The 20,117-nt window shown below is 39.4% G+C and overlaps 1 protein-coding gene across 5 annotated transcripts in view; it reads left to right on the forward strand.

The window, feature by feature from the left end:
• The first annotated feature begins 250 nt into the window (after window positions 1-250).
• LOC130912987 (mitochondrial import receptor subunit TOM70-like) overlaps window positions 251-20,117 on the forward strand; it is a 112,114-nt gene continuing 92,247 nt past the window's right edge. The window contains exons 1-2 of one of the 5 annotated variants that reach the window (XM_057831206.1): window positions 329-451; window positions 13,871-14,081. In XM_057831206.1, the coding sequence (XP_057687189.1) occupies window positions 13,959-14,081 (123 nt within the window). In that variant the 5' untranslated portion in view covers window positions 329-451; window positions 13,871-13,958. Of the gene's footprint in view, window positions 452-8,868; window positions 8,960-13,870; window positions 14,082-17,286; window positions 17,611-20,117 lie in introns of those variants that run through there. The other 4 variants (XM_057831208.1, XM_057831207.1, XM_057831209.1 and 1 more) reach the window with 4 other exon arrangements.

Here is a 20,117-nt window from a genome sequence, read left to right on the forward strand (position 1 = left end):
CTCTTTTTTTTTGTATGTTTTATGATGTAAATATATTGAGATGGTTATATTCTATGTGAACTAGTTGTTTTGTATTATTTGTTATTTGTATGTTTTGTAGTGTTCAATAAAATAAAAAAATAAATAAAAATATTGAAATGGGGCATAAGACGAGTCACAAGCAGCTGCTCTGTCGTGCATTGTAATACAAACGCGTTGAACTTTCGTCTTATTTGCGGTCTTTTTTCCGTCAGAATGACAAATAGTTGCTGTGTTGCGGGTTGTCAAACAAGGACGAGTTCGGAGCCGCATTTGAAGTTCTCCATTCTTCCTCGTGAGAAGAAAAGGAGAAACAAATGGCTGAAAGCAATTAATCGAGGAACAGGAAAAGAAGACGGTTCCGTGGACTATGCTCGCCTGTGGGAACCAAAATCCAAGCACATTTACGTTTGCAGCCGACATTTTATTACTGGTGAGTAAACTTTAATCGAATTTTTTTATTTTATTTCCCCAATTAGCTGCTAGGATTCAATAGACTAGGCAGTGGCTATTATTACAGAGCTGCCAACTTTTAGAAAAACCTTGGAGTGAGATTTTGTTGCGGGTGACCAAAATTTTGCCCCGTGAGAAATTGGATGTGTGTGCATGAGAAAACAGGCAATTGCGTGTGTCTCACGCTCATTTTGATAAAATGCTAATGATGGACTACGTTAGCCGATTTGGTTGACCAACGTTACTAACCGTTATGCACCTGACAAATTGGTGACTAATCTTACAACTTTCTATATAGCGTGCAATATGAAACAAAAATAAACTCAATTTTTCAAATAATATGAATTTATTTATAATATTCTAACTAGGGTTGTTCCGATCATGTAATTTTTTGCTCCCGATCCGATCCCGATCGTTTTAGTTTGAGTATCTGCCGATCCTGATATTTCCCGATCCGATTGCTTTTTTTTGGTCCCGATTCAATTCCAATCATTCCCAAAAAAATTTCCCGATCATATACATTTTGGCAATCCATTAAGAAAAAAAAATGAATAAAACTCAATTCAATTGCTCCAAGTATCTTTTTTTATTGTCCAACATGACAATGCTGACAATGTTCCAAGTTTTTTTCGGTGCCACACTTTGTGAGTGCGACAATAAATGGCAGGGGAGGATGTTTGTTGTTATTATGAACCAATCTTTAAACCAAAACTAAAGACTCTGGATGAGTGTAAGACATTTTGTCTGTAACATTAAATACAATTAGAAAACGATTTAATTAAAAAAATATTTGGGGGGTCAAACGATTAAAACTTTTAATCGAGTTAATTACAGCTTGAAAATTAATTAATCGTAATTAATCCCAATTCAAAACACCTATAAATATGCCATATTTTTCTGTAAATATCGATTTAGGCATCAAATATGGATCTGGCAAATGGATAGACTGAAGCTTTTCCACATAACGCCTTTTATGCAACGCAGCCAATGAGTTTACAGCGTCTGAAAGCACCGGGGCTTCCATGAATTGCACTATAAATTGCACGACAAATTGAAACTATTGAGAATACGGATAAACAATGACGGACAATATGGGGCACTTACAGCGACACTTCATTCTGTGAAGTTGGTGAGTAGGGTCTATAGGCTTCAGCGCCCATGAGCATTGTGTAAGTAATTATTGACATCAACATCAACAATGGCGGGCTACTAGTTTATTTTTTGATTTTACAAATTTTATTAAAACGAAAACATTAAGAGGGGTTTTAATATAAAATTTCTATAACTTGTACTGACGTTTATCTTTTAAGAACTACAAGTCTTTCTATCCAGGGATCGCTTTAACAGAATGTTAATAATGTTAATGCCATCTTGTTGATTTATTGTTATAATAAACAAATACAGTACTTATGTACCGTATGTTGAATGTGTATATCCATCTTGTGTCTTATCTTTCCAACTGGATTAAAAGTTTTAATCGTTTGACACCCCTAATATATATCCTACTGTGAAGTAAACTGCAAGACTGGTTACAATCTGCGTTGAGTCTGCCGGACCGAAAGTATATTGCCTACATGGCGGTGTATCCAAACAATGACGTAGTACGTTCCATTCCCTATACCAGTATTTTTCAACCTTTTCTGAGTCACAGCACTGTTTTACTTTGGAAAAAATCTCACGGCACATCACATACAAAAAAACATTCCAAAATTACCTTCTGTACAGTATATTTAATTGTAAAATAATTTCTTAATAGTTATACTTACTCAGTGTGAAACCCGAGCCTGTTTAGATGAACACAAAGCCGATATCCTGGCAGGAATCCTCGTCAACAGCGCTCAATTCTCTTTTTATTTTCATATAGCAGTTAGGCTTGAGAAGCTCAAAATTATCAGACAGGAGGACTTTAGCAATGTCTTTTACCTCATCATGGTCGAGCATCTTGCTGACAATGGGTTTGCGGGCAGCATAGGCGGGGTTTGACTTTTGGGGCAGGGGGGCACAACATCTTGATGAACCCGAAACGCAGTTTCAGCAATAAAATTAACTTCCAAGAATAAGTATAATAATAAGTTGAAAATAAGCGTTTTTTTGTTTTCCATCATTTTTGAGTGGAATTCTTAATCAGGCTACTTAGGACAGCTATGCTTTTTGCCAAGATCGCCATCCATTGAATATGGTACGCCCGCCGGTGTTAACAGGTGTTCTGTCAAATATCGCACACCATCAGAAATTGCAACTTTATGTTAAAAATGGACGCGAGTACAGCGGTTGCAAAGTAAACACTACAAAACTTCTTTAAACAAAAAACAAATATTTAGGTTTGATCATGGACGGACATGTAGAAAAGTTCTCCTCAGACACATATTGCCATGTTAGCTGCACACAACAACTGCACGCCGTTCTCTCACTGTTTACGTCTTCGCCGTGTCGTTAAGCATGAATTTACGCCATATTCGTGTGGAACATGTATGTTTTACGATGTTACTTGTTTATTTAACACCTGTGGATAACATTGAGAATCCAGTTGAATGTAAAAGAGGGCTTATTCACCGCCACAACAGCTTTGGGAACAAGATATTGTCAGGGTGCAAAATTTGTTGTACAATTAGCGTCTTTAGTGGTGCAAATTTTAAACTCCGCTCACCATTTAGGCAGTTCTCTCTGGCTTTTCATGGTCCACATTTTCAATCCTTGGTTCTTGCTCAGTAGTTGTTGTCGCTTTTGAAAGCCTAGGTTTGAAAAAATTACGAATAGCTATCCATCTTGCCTTTTCGTTCCTCAGGTGGTTTTGGCCAAGCAAAGTAAATGTCCGTCTAAGGTGCTAGTTGTGTTTCTTTGCATTTGTGGGTTTCTTCAATAAGACAACTTACTGAAAGGTTGATGTTTTTTACTGACAGATCTTTAGTTACAGAACAGAAGAGAGGCATCATCAACATTAACTGTCCACTGGCGGGCTTTTTATCAGCTGTCTTGAGCTCGCTGTGTATCTTTAACTTCCGTGTGCTGTGACGATCAGACATTACTAATCGAACATGCAGATATGATTTGCTCATATAATTACAATAGTCGCATGATCTGTTCGAAAAATGATTTTGACCCATTATAAAAAAAAAAAAAGTTAATTGTATTAATTTTTTTTGTTTGTTTTATTGCTATACAACTTTTATAGACAATATTTTACCAGAAAATTCTTTATTTTAAAATCATATACAGTGGTACCTCTACATACGATCACTTCGACACACGATCTTTTCGACATCCGACGTAAACTTTGAGCCGCCATTTGTTTCTACATCCGACGAGTTGCTCGAAATACGACGACATGACAGCACTGCAAACGAACGCACGGTGGATTTTCTTGTGTGAGAAATCAACACAGTTTTCAAAAAAAGTTGATACAGTTGGAGAAACAAGGAAAAAAGTGATGCTTACCTTTGAAATGAAGATGCAAGTTATAGAAAAATATGAGCTTGGGGTGCGCGTCCCTGAACTGGCTCAACAATACAGCTCCATGGTCCTCTTCCGACCACCGTTCGCCACTATTTATAAGTTAAGGTGACAATTATTATTGTGGTAACATTGCCAAGGAAATCGCCAGCTTCGTCACGTTTTTATCATTTATTTAAGAACTTATCCAACACAAAACGCCCATTGTCTTAAGCAGTTGACTGCTCTCAAGAAAACGAAAGTATTATCTCTACCGCACCGACCTATCTCACTGAGACGTCAGCTTCGCGGTGCGTTCAGGGACAGTAAAAAGTGTCCGCCATATTAGAATCCGATTCGTTACATTATTTTCAGGAATAATTATTAATTCTTCTTCTTCTTCTTATATTATTCTGAATTATTTATTTATAACTTATTTGTTTTTCTATGTTTAATTGCCATTTGTAACAGTGCCAGCAGTATTTATTAAGAATTTAGTGTATGTTTTTAGGCTTTGGAACGAATTAATGGAATTATAATGTATTCCTATGGGAAAATCCTGCTCGACATACGACCATTTCGACTTACAAACAAGGTCCTGGAACGAATTAAATTCGTATGTAGAGGTACCACTGTATAGGAAAGTCAATTACATGCAATGACTCTTTTCGCCCCCCCTTAAAATCCGCTTATGGCGGGCAGTTAGTATTAAGGTCTCTGCCACAGTGTGGGACTTTTTGGGTTTAGCAACAAGTTCAGTAACTGGTAACTTTGAGGGCTTTCTCATTTACCTTTCTAGTTTTTCTCTAAAAAGTTCCCCATTTCTCTCTGTTTACGCAAAGGCGAACAAAATAGTCCATTGAAACTTGTTTTGTTTTGAAGCGACGGGTGTTTCGTTCGGAGATAACGTTTAGCATAGCTGCTCGTCACGCGTTCAAGAACTGCTACGATTTCTAACTATCAGCCACCTTGCTGTCCTTGACAATGTGTTGGAATAAAACACGGGGGGATTGACGGTCATCATAAGGGGCACTGCCAGGGATTTTGGGCCCCATGAAAAGATATCACTTTGGGCCCCACCAAAAGTGCCGGGACACACACACACACATTTAGAGTATCAACTCCGTAATTTCCTGCATTCTGGTGAATCTTTACACACTAATTTGTGCATTTTCTGCATTAATTTAAGATGAAAATATATTTACCGTATTATTCGGACTATTAGTCGCAGTTTTTTTTCATAGTTTGGCTGGGGGTGCGACTTACAGTTGTGGTCAAAAGTTTACATACACTTGTGAAGAACATAATGTCATGGCTCTCTTGAGTTTCCAGTTATTTCTACAGCTCAGATTTTTCTCTGATAAAGTGATTGGAACAGATACTTCTTTGTCACAAAAAACATTCATGAAGTTTGGTTATTTTATGACTTTATTGTGGGTGAACAGAAAAAGTGATTAAATCTGCTGGGTCAAAAATATACATACAACAGCGCTAATATTTGGTAACATGTCCCTTGGCCATTTTCACTTCAATTAAGCGCTTTTGGTAGCCATCGACAAGCTTCTGGCAAGCTTCTGGTTGAATCTTTGACCACTCCTCTTGACAGAATTGGTGCAGTTCAGTTAAATTTGATGGCTTTCTGACATGAACTTGTCTCTTCAGCATTGTCCACAAGGGTTTGAGTCAGGAATTTGGGAGGGCCATTCAAAAACCTTAATTCTAGCCTGATTTAGCCATTCCACTACCACTTTGGATGTGTGTTTGGGGTCATTGTCCTGTTGGAACACCCAACTGCGCCCAAGACCCAATCTTCGGGCTGATGACGTTAGGTTATCTTGAAGAATTTGAAGGTAATCCTCCTTCTTCATTATCCCATTTACTCTCTGTAAAGCACCAGTTCCATTGGTAGCAAAACAGCCCCACAGCATAATACTACCACCACTGTGCTTGAAGTTAGGCATGGTGTACTTGGGGTTAAAGGCCTCACCTTTTCTCCTCCAAACATATTGCTGGGCATTGTGGCCAAACAGCTCGATTTTTGTTTCGTCTGACCACAGAACTTTCCTCCAGAAGGTCTTATCTTTGTCCATGTGATCAGCAGTAAACTTCAGTCGAGCCTTAAGGTGCCGCTTTTGGAGCAAGGGCTTCCTTCTTGCACGGCAGCCTCTCAGTCCATGGAGATGCAAAACACGCTTGACTTTGGACACTGACACCTGTGTTCCAGCAGCTTCTAATTCTTGGCAGATCTGCTTTTTGGTGATTCTCGGTTGAATCTTCACCCTCCTGACCAATTTTCTCTCAGCAGCAGGTGATAGCTTGCGTTTTCTTCCTGATCGTGGCAGTGGCAAAACAGTGCCATGCACTTTATACTTACAAACAATTGTTTGCACTGTTGCTCTTGGGACCTGCAGCTGCTTTGAAATGGCTCCAAGTGACTTTCCTGACTTTTTCAAGTCAATGATAGTTCAAGTCAATAATCACTCACAAGAAATTGCTAATTCGTGTTGCTGTATGTATATTTTTGACCCAGCAGATTTGATCACTTTTTCTGTTAACCCATAATAAAATCATAAAAGAACCAAACTTCATGAATGTTTTTTGTGACAAAGTATCTGTTCCAGTCACTATCGGAGAAAAATCAGAGTTGTAGAAATAACTGGAAACTCAAGAGAGCCATGACATTATGTTCTTCACAAGTGTATGTAAACTTTTGACCACAACTGTATACTCAGGAGCGACTTATTTGTGAAATTATTAACACCTTATGATATCATCTCGCCCTGCGATTGGATGGCAACCAGTTCAGGGTGTCCCCTGCCTACTGCCCGTAGTTAGCTGGGATGGGCTCCAGCACCTCCGCGACCCTCGTGAGGAAAAGCGGCATGGAAAATGAATGAATGAATGATATCATTTCACATGTTATTTTGGTGTTTTGGAGTGACATTGATGGTTTGGTAAACTTGTTAGCATGTTCTTTATGCTATAGTTATCGGAATAACTCTTAATAGCTATGGCCATGTTCGCGTTCTGTCTTTGGCAGTGTGTGTTCAATTGTATTTTTGACGTTTTTATATTGAAATGCATGCTTTGAGTTTGTGGCGCTTTCACGCCCACGTGGGGCGCACTCGCACGTGTTTACATGAAGAAGAGCGCTCACACGCCAGAAGAAGACTGACAGCTACGTAGCTCTGACTGAGTGAGTGGGCGAGTTAGCGAGAGAGAAAAACGGCTGCGAACCTACGTTCATTGTTTATGCTTTAAAATATCTCTACAGAGGCAACGCCTGTGTGTATCATCTTTTCAGTTGTTGTGTGTTTTCCACCCGCGATCAGACACTTAGAGCCAGTTGTGTGGTTGTTTGAACGATGTGCTAATGCTAGCGAACGCATGCTAACCGTATGTGTCATTGTTGTAAAAGCACCTAATTATCATTTATTTACATTGACGCGAACCTGTTTGGTATCGAGGACGGAATTGATTCAGCAAATTATACGGACGTCCAGCATCGTCATTTGGGAGTTTAGCCCGCTGAATTGCCAGAATCGAGCAGTAGCCGGACAGTATATTCGCATTTCGTTGTTCATGCACTGTACACTTATTCAGCATGTTGTTCTCTATTGTATTTTTATATTAAATTGCCTTTCAAGATGACATGTCTGTTCTATGTGTTGGATTTTATCAAGTAAATTTCCCTCAAAAATGCAACTTATACTCCGATGCGACTTATATGTTTTTTTTCTCTTCGTTGGGCATTTTATGGCTGGTGAGACTTATACTCAGGAGCGACTTGTAGTCCGAAAAATACGGTATGTAAACATACAGCGTATAGAGCAATAATGAATAGAGTGATATCAGAGTGATATAAGAAATGTACTGAAGGCCATCTTTTACAATCTAAATATATTTTTATTCGAAATATTCTCAAAGCAAATACCATAATGAATGACTTAGAATAAATGTTTTGTTTGAACTTAACTACTACAGTCAAGGGCGTAGGTTTGCTTAGGGACGGTTGGGACAAAACACTACCAACTTTTCAGGATGCTTAAATTGTCCCCACCAACTTTCAAGCAACCTTATTTGCATTATGTAATGACTTGAGCTATATAGGTTATTTATATTGTCTTCCCATATGTTTTAATTGTTGTAACTGACCCCACCATTATTAAGTGAATTATTTTTATTATGTTTGGATGTACACGTACATCTTTTCACTTGCTGAATGTGCCGGTCCATTTTTCCCCTCCTAAACGCACATTTGGTTGGCTGATGATTTAACCCTCACACACACCCACAATAGATATTAGAGCTATGAGAAGTTTTTTTTTTTCAGCCAGCAGCAGCCACTGTTAGAAATTAAAAAAGACATCATTGTTTTGGAAGTGGGGAACACACCATTAATTTTGCTACTGTAGGTCCAACCTGCATCAGTGTCAGCATAACATTAAACTGTGTGAACTTGCTAACCTGCAAAACTCAAGTAGGAAGCTGCTTTGAGAGAAGGGTCCTGAACTGGGAAAAAACACTTGTACCTTTTTTATGACCTTTCTTGTGATCTTGTGACCTTTTTGTTTGTGACCCGAATTGATCCATATACACATATAAACATAACTGTTTTTAACTGCGTCACAACTGTCTTTGAGAAGAGTAACTAACTGTGTGCTCTAGGTGCACACATTCTTTTGGACTGATAATGCAACTTCTTATCAGGTTATGCTCGCCACTCTGACTCGAGTTTTAGCTCATTGCTATAGTAACCAAGATATATGATGCTGCTCAAAAGTGCAACGAGTGGACCAATCATATTTGGAGACGAGACTCATCTCCTTAAGAGGTTGAGCAAAACATGTTAAATTTACCATGTTTGGGCAGGCAATATGTCTCCTGAGGGCAGGGGTCAGCCCCCTCTGTTCTCACGTGGCATATGCCTATAAAGAGCGGACTTTTTCCGGGCCAAACCTAGGGTCGGTCAGAGGATTTTACGCGTCAGTCGCTCGGCCGGAGTTCCTTGATTGCTCAAACCAGGAACGTTGTGTGGCCCTCCGTTCATTGTCGACAGGTAAGAGCTTGATTCATTGTCATCAGGGAACTCATTGCACTTTGGTGTGGGGATATTTTAGCTTCGACAACTAATTATCTAGCGCCATTGTTATGTGTGTTTGTGTGTTTTTAACTGCATCGTGGGGTTTTTTGACAATTCAGACCTAGCGTTGTAGTTATTCTGAGTTATGTTTGTTATTCTGAGTTATGCTTGATTTTTGCTTGCTTTTGTGGGATTGTAATCAATTAAACTTCATTTATTCATTTATTTGCAATTTCTAATCAATAAACATTGTCTATTAAGCAAAAGTGTGCCTGTTGCTTACTCACTGCGAACCTTGAAAATTTCGTAAAACAGGTCCTTCTCTTTGTGTTTTCTACTGTTAACATTAAATAAACTGAGAAATGTAGTAACCTCTGCTAGTAACTATGGAACTAGAAAAACGTTAGCAAAAAGCTGCTTAGAGAGAGAGAGGGGTGCTGCATAACCTCGTACGTAGCTCACACAACATCCACACAACAATCATAATTGATTATGTACATTAAAAAAAAAAGGATTTTGGGGGGGGTGCCACGAGCTACCCACACTAGCTTTGTGACTGACTGGTCGATCGTGATCAACGTCATGAGCACCCCTGATTTAGTATATCAATTGATGAGGTTGATATTGTTGAGAAATATAGCCCTGACCTCCGTTCACCCAATCTGTTTGGTATTACTAATGTCCCATCCTGAGCAAAAAGTGTACATGCAGGTTATGCTGAAATATCATCCCTACCAATGTTGAGACCAAACCTACGCCCTTGACTACAGTATACATTACAGTATACAACTGTTTTAATATGAAGAAATTGCTAAGGATTTTCTCCAGTTAAATGTGGAGAAGACAGAGGTGATCATTTTTGGGCCAAAAAAGGAAAGGTCAAAGATAAGCAGCCAACTTAGTACAATGTCACTTACAGCTACAAATCAAGTCAGAAACCTTGGTGTAATTATTGACTCAGACCTAAAATTTGATAGCCATCTAAAGTCTGACACTAAATCCGCTTATTACCACCTAAAAAATATAACCAGAATTAAGGGGCTTCTGACTCAACAAGACATGGAAAAACTTATGCATGCATTCATTTTCAGCAGATTGGACTATTGCAATGGTATATTTACAGGTCTTGATAAAAAATCAGTCAGGAAGCTGCAGTTAGTACAGAATGCTGCAGCCAGAGTCCTCACAAATACAAGGAAGCTGGACCACATCACACCTGTTTTGAAATCGCTACACTGGCTTCCAGTGAGTCAAAGGATAGACTATGAAATACTACTGCTCGTCTACAAAACACTTAATGGCCTTGGACCAAAATACATGCTTGACTTGTTAGATTCCTATGAGACATCTAGACCCCTAAGGTCGTCTGGAACCGGTCTTCTGCATGTTCCAAGAACAAGAACCAAGCAGGGTGAGGCAGCATTTAGTTATTATGCTCCTCACCTCTGGAACAAGTTACCCGAACGTCTGAAGTATGCTCAAACTGTTAGCTCTTTTAAATCAGGGCTAAAAACGCTTTTGTTTAGCACTGCATATCCATAACTGTCTATAAATTTCAATCTACTTGCTTTCTATTCCTCTTGTGCTAATCTCCATTGCTGATTTCAATTATTATTATTAATAGTAGTTTTTGTTTTATTTTTATTTTTGTTTTATATTTATTTATTTATTTTTATTCTGTGATTAAATGCGATCTTTTGTCTTGGTTTTTACGTTGTGTTGATTTAAATGGGATTTTTATGATCTTCATGTGATGTAAATCACTTTGAATTGCCTTGTGTTGAATTGTGCTATATAAACAGGGGTGCACATAATTTTTTTGCCCAGGTTCTCAGAGGAGGACCTGGAGATGTGACTTGGTCCTCATTGAGCTTGAGAGCCGACCCGCCTGATGTGATAAATTTATGACAAGCTTTACTTAGAGCCAATTAACTTTAATTAATTATATTAACAATTAATGCTTGATTAACATCAACTGGCACAACAAAATTGCCATTACTTTGAAGTGAAATGTAAAGAAATAAACATAAAAGCACCAATTCAAAATAAAGGGCATTAAGCGGCTCCCACATTAACTCCAAGCCTTTTTAAAAGTGGGATGTCCTCCTCATAAGACCTCATTGAACGTGCATGTTTAGCTTTGTAAAATGCGAGCAAAAACACGTTTGTCAGTGCATGTCGCTGTTCATTACCTTTATTCCGTCACATGTCCATAGGGCGAGTGGGGTCCTGTTTGACATCGATAATTTGCTTAATTGCCACATGCTCTGTTTTTTTTCGTGCTTTTCAAAGTTTGGATGGCTGAAATTCTTTGACCCTACATAAAATGCGCTGCTCTTATCGGCGACATTGGGATTCTCACGGCACATTTTGTACCGCATTTCCGTGCGAGCATCATTTGCTTCTAGCCATGGTACCTCTGGAAGCCACTTTTCAGCAAAAGTCCTTTTTTTCGGTAGCTCCGGTGACGTCTCTGTCGTCTGTCTGTCTTTTGACGGGGGTGGGGGAACACGGAAGTAATTACTCAGTGTGGCCTGCCTCTTCGACATTTTTAGAAGTTATTTTCCCGTGTCCGCCGCAAATACAGTGGTCAGCCATCGGTACGCAAAAGCATATGGAAGCCGTTGAGGGCCAGCGCGTTTGTCTACGTCCAGTATGCATGCGGACCACTTATGTGCACCCCTGTATATAAATAAATTTGCCTTGCCTTGCCTTGCTGTACTGATTAAAAGTAAGCTCAAAGTGGAGCAAACACTAGCTTGCAAACAATTACAGTATTTCATTATGGAGTAGACTTAGCCTCATCTGGAAACTCGCGATCTCCACTATAGAGTACACACCAATTTTCAACATCTGTAGGATACCAAAAAATGTCGTCATGATTTGGAATTCATGTTTTTGAATAGGTGCATTGGCCCGGGAAAATCCCGTATTACTTACGGAGTGAGCTGGCACCTCACTTCGGAGCTAAGATAACAGGTTAATTTTCAGCACTACACTGACACAAGACACCAACCTTCCTTTGTGAAGTACTTTGTCACATCCTGTTGGCCTTTTCCACCCATCTCCTGTTTTGCTTTCTTTCCTCTTTTGAAAACACGATTTTTGTTTTGAAAACATTTCTGCACTAACGCGCTCTGCGCGCTTCGAGTCATTGACTGGTGTAAGTGCGCAGCGCACCGCTGCTCGCGTTCTAATTGAAGGAAGGGCGGACGAAACAATTTAATGAAAATACAGGGGTGGCTGGCAATACATATGCTCTCTGGGTGTTTACTTTTTGCCAAAAACAAAACAAGAAAACAAAACCCTTCGTTTATTACTATTAAAATTATAATGATGAATATTTAAATTTGCAAACGATTAACCAGTGTTCTAATTTTCTTTTTGGGCCCCCATCAGGGCATGGGCTCTTAGAATCGTCTCACTTTTCCCCCCTATACGGTGCCCTTGATCATCATATATGGATAAAATGGAAAGGACACTTTCGTGTATATTGACACTTGACGAGTGTGATCAAATGATATACAGTAGACGTGCTGGGGTCCACATTGTCGCGGACAGCAAGGTGGCTGACGGCTACAAATCCGAGCAGTTCTTGAAAGCGACGTGCAATACCACTACCTACTCCTTCTTTCCTACAGAAACTCCACCCGACAAAGTAAAAACAAAACCAAAAAAATGCGATCTTGGATATTTTCTCACGGCACACTAGTGTACCTCGGCACCAGAGGTTGCGCTAGACTTTTTCGTTGTCTGTCATTTTGACTGACAGTGTCATAAAAATCCGGTCATAATCTATTTTTACCCGTCACTTACATTTTTAAAATGATAATAATGACATATTCAATAGTATTTACTTTTCATTCATTTTTAATTGTGCACCAATCAGCGACAGGCAGAAGTGCCGTTAGCAAAGCGACGAGGGCAGGACGAGGGACTTGCGCGCAGAAGTAAACATACGAGGAGAACGGAGTTTATTCAACATGGCTAGCGCGAGACAGACTGTTGTCAATGCCTCGTGTCGATGTGTTTTAGCTCATTTAAAACTGAATTTACCGCGGATTGGAACATATTCTCGGCTCTCCCGCCATCCGTGTTGTTGTAGAGACGACTTTCGGCGCGCAAGAGTGACGTTGCCCGGGAAGAACACGTCACGCAAATAAACAAATCTGATTTGTCGATTGATTTTGAACCTACTCGAGAGGCTGTGTCCCAGACTTTTCTCTCAGTGTTTGAAAAATACAGGGAGAACAGTCTGGCCGTGCCAGGCAAACACTCAGTTGCCTTGACATTTTTCCGAGTAAGGCCAACGACGTCATGCATCAAGAGAGACAATAGCTAATTAATATGCTCACTCGCCACCCTGTGGTCTGGGGTGTGAATTGCAACCTGTCAAAATGACGGATGGACTTCAGTTTTTTCCGTCACCGTTTTAAAAAACCGGTCAACGACGGAAAATATTCGGTTGACGCGACCCCTACTCGGCACACCGGTTGAAAAACACTGCCCTATACGAACGTGGCAAACATGTAGGAATTTGTTTATTAAAATATAATGTAGGGTTATTTGTGGTTTTCTTTTTAGAATGTTGCAAATGTGTAAGCCCATTTTTGTTTGTAAAATTGTATAAATGTGTTAATAAAAATAATAAAAAAATATATATATTCGTAGTCGTCCAAAAGAGAGTTGTATTTACATACCCACAAAAAAATCTGACGTCAGAATTTTGTGTTTACAGATACAAAGGCCTAATTATGAACACGAATCCGTAAATATGAATACGAATGTTTAAATAAGAACACAAATATTTTATACACGAACACGAATATGTAAATACGACAACAAATCTTTTTGTCCCATATCTCCCTCCATCATCTCATATCCCAGAGTTCCGCACAGCGTACGCTGCGCACACGATAAAGAAGACGACTGGCCCAGTGCTGCTGACTAGCTAGCCACACCACGGTTGCTCATCATGTCTGCCTCCAAGCCAATCGACCCGCAATCAGGCACCGGCGTCCCCCGTTGGCAGCTCGCTCTGCTGTTCGGCGCGCCCATAGTGCTCGGGGTGAGAGCCGTGTATCTATGGAACAGCATGGTAGGACTAAATGCTACACGTTTTGGCTGATTTTGAATGCCTTTGATGTTGCCTTTATATTTCAAAGAAAGAATTGTTCGCATTGGCCTGGTTTGGTTCCTTTTTTCAGGACACCTTGAACTTCATGTCCAAACTGTTGTTTTCTTCACTGACCAATTATAAATCAACATTTTGGGACCAAAAAGACGACAACAAAAAAAAATCCTAAATTTTTTTGTCAAAATTTGTAATATGATGTCCTATTGACAACCAAACATGGTCAACGAACTGTTTTGAACCTTTTTATTCAAATCAGATCTGCCAACTCTCACGCTTTGAGCGTGAGACACGCAATGGCGTACCGCAGGCAACACGTCACTTCCACTCATTAATATTCATGGCATTAGCTACGGTTGCTAAGCTGGGACAAAGCTAGGACAAGCCACCGTTTGTCCCTAATAGGAAATGAATGGAAATCGTGTACGAAGGAGATGTTTACAGCGCTAAACCTACCAATTCTCTCTGAAAATGATGTGCCTGGTGCCAAATTGACTGGCATAGATGTGGAAGAACATAAAAATGTTCAGTTAACGAGATGGTTTTAGTGTCGAAGGCTGAATAAGACGAAAAAAAACGAGCCGACCTAAGCATAGCTTTACCTTTTTTATCGACGCGACTGACAATGACATTCTCCTGTTTCAACAAGCTATCCTTTACCATCAGCCCTGTCTTTCTTATATATCCTCTGGTTGTCCTACGTCTCTTACCATTCTTGGGGGTAATTTAGTTAGCTTTGTGTAGCGGTCGCAAATGCTACTCAGTGACAGCCAACGAACACTTTTAATTTTTTCATTGATAACACATCTTAATCCTATAATTTATTTACACTTCCCCCTTTCTAAAGTTGTTTTTTTTTATATATATATACATATATATATAACAGAAACGGTAACAGTGGCAGTCAGATACCATTGTAATTCTTTTGAGGTCATTCATTGTCAGACAGAAGCAGTACGGCACAACGTTACTCTAAAAAAAGAAGTTAAAAATATAAAAATGGCTTACCTCTTTGTCCTCTGAAAGACCATGTCAACCCAACATAATGTTTACTGCATATGAAACGTGAATGGATTCGCTGAGCTGGTGTTAAAGTCCGCGCAAGTTGATTCGGTCTTCACATTTTTTCCTCCTGAGTTTTTGGTTTCCGGGAACGTATGAAGAAAACATTCTTCATGGTCGTAATGTCTAGAGTCGTTTCTACAAGTTCCCAAAAAGCAATGCGTGATCGGCATGTTTGTTTTTGAAAGATTACCGGAGAAAAGTAGCACTTTTTACGTTGAGTCTATACGAGGGCGGGTCTATAATGTCCCACTTCGGCTTTACCTCCGCTGTACGATGCGGCCGCACGGTCTAAAAATAGCCTTCGTGCGGTATGCCATTGCCTGTTTTGTCAAGCACACACGCCACACATCCAATTTCTCACCCAAAAAAACCAAAACAATCTGATTTTGTGCCGAGACTTGTTCGTTTCTTTTTCATACTCTCTGACAGTAGATGGCACTACTCGCCACTAGGGGTGTAACGGTACATAAAAATCTCGGTTCGGTACGTACCTCGGTTTTCACGTCACGGTTCGGTTCATTTTCTGTACACTAAGAAAACAAAATGCAAAATATAAATGTGCTAGTTGTTTATGACTTTTGTGCTTTCAACAATAGGAACATTAGCTTATACAAAGCGAGAATTCTGCTCAAAAATAGAAAATACAATATTCTGAAATGTTGATATTTTGAAAAACGAAATAAAAATAAATAACTTTAGCTAAGACTTTTTCTTTCAAAAAATATCTGATGTGCAAAATCGAACAGTTGCAACACTGAACAGTTTCAAGTTTCTCATATTAACTTTATGACCACAGCCTTGAAAAGTAAGGGTTATTTAGGGCTGTCAAACGATTACAATTTTTAATTGAGTTAATCACAGCTTAAAGATTAATTAATCGTAACTGATCGCAATTCAAACCATTTCTAAAATATGCCATATTTTTCTGTAAATTATTTTTGGAATGGAAAGAGACACAAGACGGCTATGTACATACTGTACATAAGTACTGTATTTGTTGATTATAACAATAAATCCACAAGATGGCATTAACATTAACATTCTTTCTGTTGAAGACATTTTTTTTTCTCTGCAAAAACAAACACACTACAGAGCCTTAGAACAGTTACTGAGACAGTATTTTTTATAATGTGTGCAAAGTGTGTGTAGTGTACACATAAATGTGGCCCTCTTTCCTACTCATCCTCTAGCCAATCGCTGAGGCAGACAAACTTATTTACATTTTCTGAGAGTTGTTCCATCTATATTCTTTTTTCATTTGAATTCCCCACCCAGAGGGCCAACCTGCTTCCATGTTTACATTTAACCGTTACCCACGCTGCTCACTGCACTTCTGAGTGGTGCGACGGCCCTGGCCGTTTAATTGTTATCTTTTTTGAGACTGTCAGTCATCTGATCGCCGCGTCCGCCAACTGGCTGCCTCCCCTCCCAAGGTGGCGTGCTCTGATTGACGCCGGACGGGCAGACGTCACAGCCGCTGATGGGCCACCCGAACTAGCCGCTGTCTGACAAGTATCCATTATGCAGCGCTTTGTTTACATTTACGGCAATAACGACACTTGATTTACAGCAGCTAATCCGAAACGCGGTTTTACTATTGGGCTGTTGTTTGTGCTTGCATACCCGCGTGTGTGTTGTATCGTGCCTGAGTCTTGTTAACCAAATAAAGGCAGCGTTAACAAAAGTCATTTGACCGCTCGTCATTTTAGAGTCAACATCCTGAGAGTTCGCAACTTCGCATTTGACAGCGTCCCTCGTTTTTCACGGTTAAAGGGGATGTTGCGGCAAAGGGGGTGTGAGACATCAATAGAACCGTTATGTGCAAAGATAACAAATATTGATAAAGTTAACAAAAAAATCAATCACATTAATGAGCAATTATCGAAAATAGATCGAAAATGACGAACATTACCGAAAGTGGTCCGGAAACAGCCGAATGGGGCGGCGACGTCACGACAAGTGATTGACAGTCGAGGCGGAGCCAGGTGCCATTGTTTTTTAACGACGAGAGAGTAGCGTTGGGGTTTGTTTGACGAAAACATCTCAAAAATGGTTAAAAACTGCTGTGCTATGTGGTGTACAAATAGTTATTTATCGGAATATAGTATCCATGAGTTCCCGAACGCGAAAAAAAAAAGCTGGACTACGCAGACGATGGGTAAAGTTCGTCCTGCAAAGAGGGCTAATTTTCTAGACACAGCCTCCGGCACGCTTTTCTGTGGTGCGCATTTTCCACCTGAAAGCTTCTCGAACTATGGACAAGTGAAATCGGATTTTGCTAAAAGATTGCTGCTCAAAGGAGATGCTGTGCCGACCATACACGCGCAGCGACCTAAATGTCCCGAGATATCAAGAAAAAGGATGATGACTAGCAAAGGAGGCTAAGGCTAAGGAAAGGAGGGGAGCAGCCAAGCTCGAAATGGCCAGAGTGAGTACTCTTTTATAATTAAAAAAATGTCACGCATTGAATACAGGACTGGACACATGTACACATTATCGTTCGTAAAATATATAGAACAAATCCTCTGATCCCATTCATATTCGTGTCTTTTGGCAGAGCGAAAAGCTATGATAGCGCAATAAATGATGATTATTCTATGCATTCCTTTATTTTGCAGTCACGGTGTATCAGCTTCACAAAAAGAAATGCAATAAAAATCATTGGTGTTTCCCACACGATCTGCTGCCGATGTTTCATCAGTGTCATTGCTCCCCTGAATGACCGTTTCATTAGCTGCATTGGCGTTGGTTTGGGCTCAAATTGGTCACCTAAAACATCGATTAAAGCTTCGTAACTCTCCTCGTCACTATTAGATGAACATTCGTTAAGTCCTTCTACGTCGGATTCGTCGCTGAAACTAGAAACGAAATTGTCTGCCATCATCGCCGCCATTCAGTATTAAAGCACTGAGCCTTTTTCTTGTTGAAGAAACAATTCTGAATTCTCTTTTATTGACAACGTGGGGTGTTTCTTCATGAGGGAACCTGGAATATGTGCAGGACGAACACAATGCATAAGCATAAACAGCTCAAAACACCCCTAATTCTCCCCTCACTAGAAGGAATTCTATTGATGCAGACAGGCGCTGCCCCCCTAGTGGTCGTGGGACTCTCTTCACTTGTCGTGACGTCACGCACACAATCTGCCAGATCTCGGGCGCCGGTCGTTTTAGCTTGACAATCGAGCTCATTTTCTTGTGTGTAATTACACGAAGTGGCATGATATGAATACAAAAGGCATGCGTTTATGGATAAATGATGGAATATTAAAATTTTCCCAGGGCACTACATCCCCTTTAATGGGGACCAGAACCCGCAGCGTTAAGTGAAAAACCACAAAGTTGCGCACCCCGCGCCCCAAATTTTATTTTTTTTGTGTGTGTGCTCAATGTATTTATTCAGATTTAGCATTGGAAAGAGATACATATAAGACATGTTTTTTTCTCACTTTTTACCCAAAGTATGATTTTAAAAAATGTGTATATACAGTGGGGAGAACAAGTATTTGATACACAGTCAATGGGAAAACCCATTGGCAGTGTATCAAATACTTGTTCTCCCCACTGTATATATATATATATATATATACATATATATACACATACGTATATATGTATATATATAATATATCAATGGATATAAATGGTTTTAAGCACTTCAGATATAATAATTATGATCAATTTTAAACATAACTGTCCAACCAAATCATTTTTGAACAAGAATAAAGTACTGTAGTAGAAAAATGCTTTGCTTTATTAAAGGGCAACTGAAGACCTTTCCGGATTTTGGTGTAATTTTATGAATATAAACTTTGGACGGGTTTGTCAAAACAACCATGACATTATCAGCACGTAATTGTAAGGATAATTTGCGTTTTTTTAGGGTTTTTTTCACTCCGTAAATGGTCCCTTCGCAAACCCGGAAGTGTGACATAGATTTCCCGACGCAACAGAGAAGACTATCCACAGCTAGCATAGCAGCAACAACGATGTCAGTGATATTTCCACCAAAGGTATCCATTCAGGATCGCTCTTTCGTGACGCTACCGATGGCAAAGGCTCCCAGGAAAGATGAACTACAATTAATCCCTACATGTTTGAACCTGAGGCATCAGATGATGGCGATTTACTTGACACAGCAGATGGCGTCATGACGCCATTTGACAGCTCGACACTTCACGAACGGGAGAGTGAGTGGTAAGCCTAAATCCAGCATCGTTATTTTTTTATTTGCGAGAATGCGATTACATGGTTGTATATTTTCCCATGCTCTCCACATAGCTAAAACTGGATATTAGGTAATGGGACAGCTCCTACTGATCTAAATATGGTAAAGCTAGCCCAAATGTGGCTAACTGAATGATAGGTTATTGATTTTTCAAAATAAATGACAAAACAATTTTATTTTCCAGGTGTTGCTGTAAACCGTCAAGTAATTACCCTTCCAAGAGTATGCCTGTGTCGTCAGGAGATCCCAGACGTGAGAGCCAAACTTGAGGAGGCTGAAGCACTGACAGGGGCATGAATTACATTAAAAAAATAAAACCATAAATTGTAAACAACATTGACACATTTTGTTGACTGTTTAATGCATTCTATTGGTATATAATATATTGTAATTATATTACATTCTGAAAAAATATTCAATAGGCCACAATAATAAATGATACCAGATTTAGTTGAATCAGCATCAGCTTTCGCTGTCAGATTGTGACACAACATTCATTCATTCATTCATTTTCCAACATATGAGCTAAGTTATACCAAGCACACAATGGCACACATCAAAGAACATAAATTTAGTAAGCAAAACAAAGTTAGGATAGCAACAGACTAGCGCAACATTGAAAAATGATAATGGCAGTGGGAAATATGTATTTATATGATAAATATGTATTATATATGAAGGTAACTAGATTTTTCTTTTAAAAAATGT

This window comes from Corythoichthys intestinalis, chromosome 3 (assembly GCF_030265065.1).
Source record: "Corythoichthys intestinalis isolate RoL2023-P3 chromosome 3, ASM3026506v1, whole genome shotgun sequence".
Classification (NCBI taxonomy): Eukaryota; Metazoa; Chordata; class Actinopteri; order Syngnathiformes; family Syngnathidae; genus Corythoichthys; species Corythoichthys intestinalis.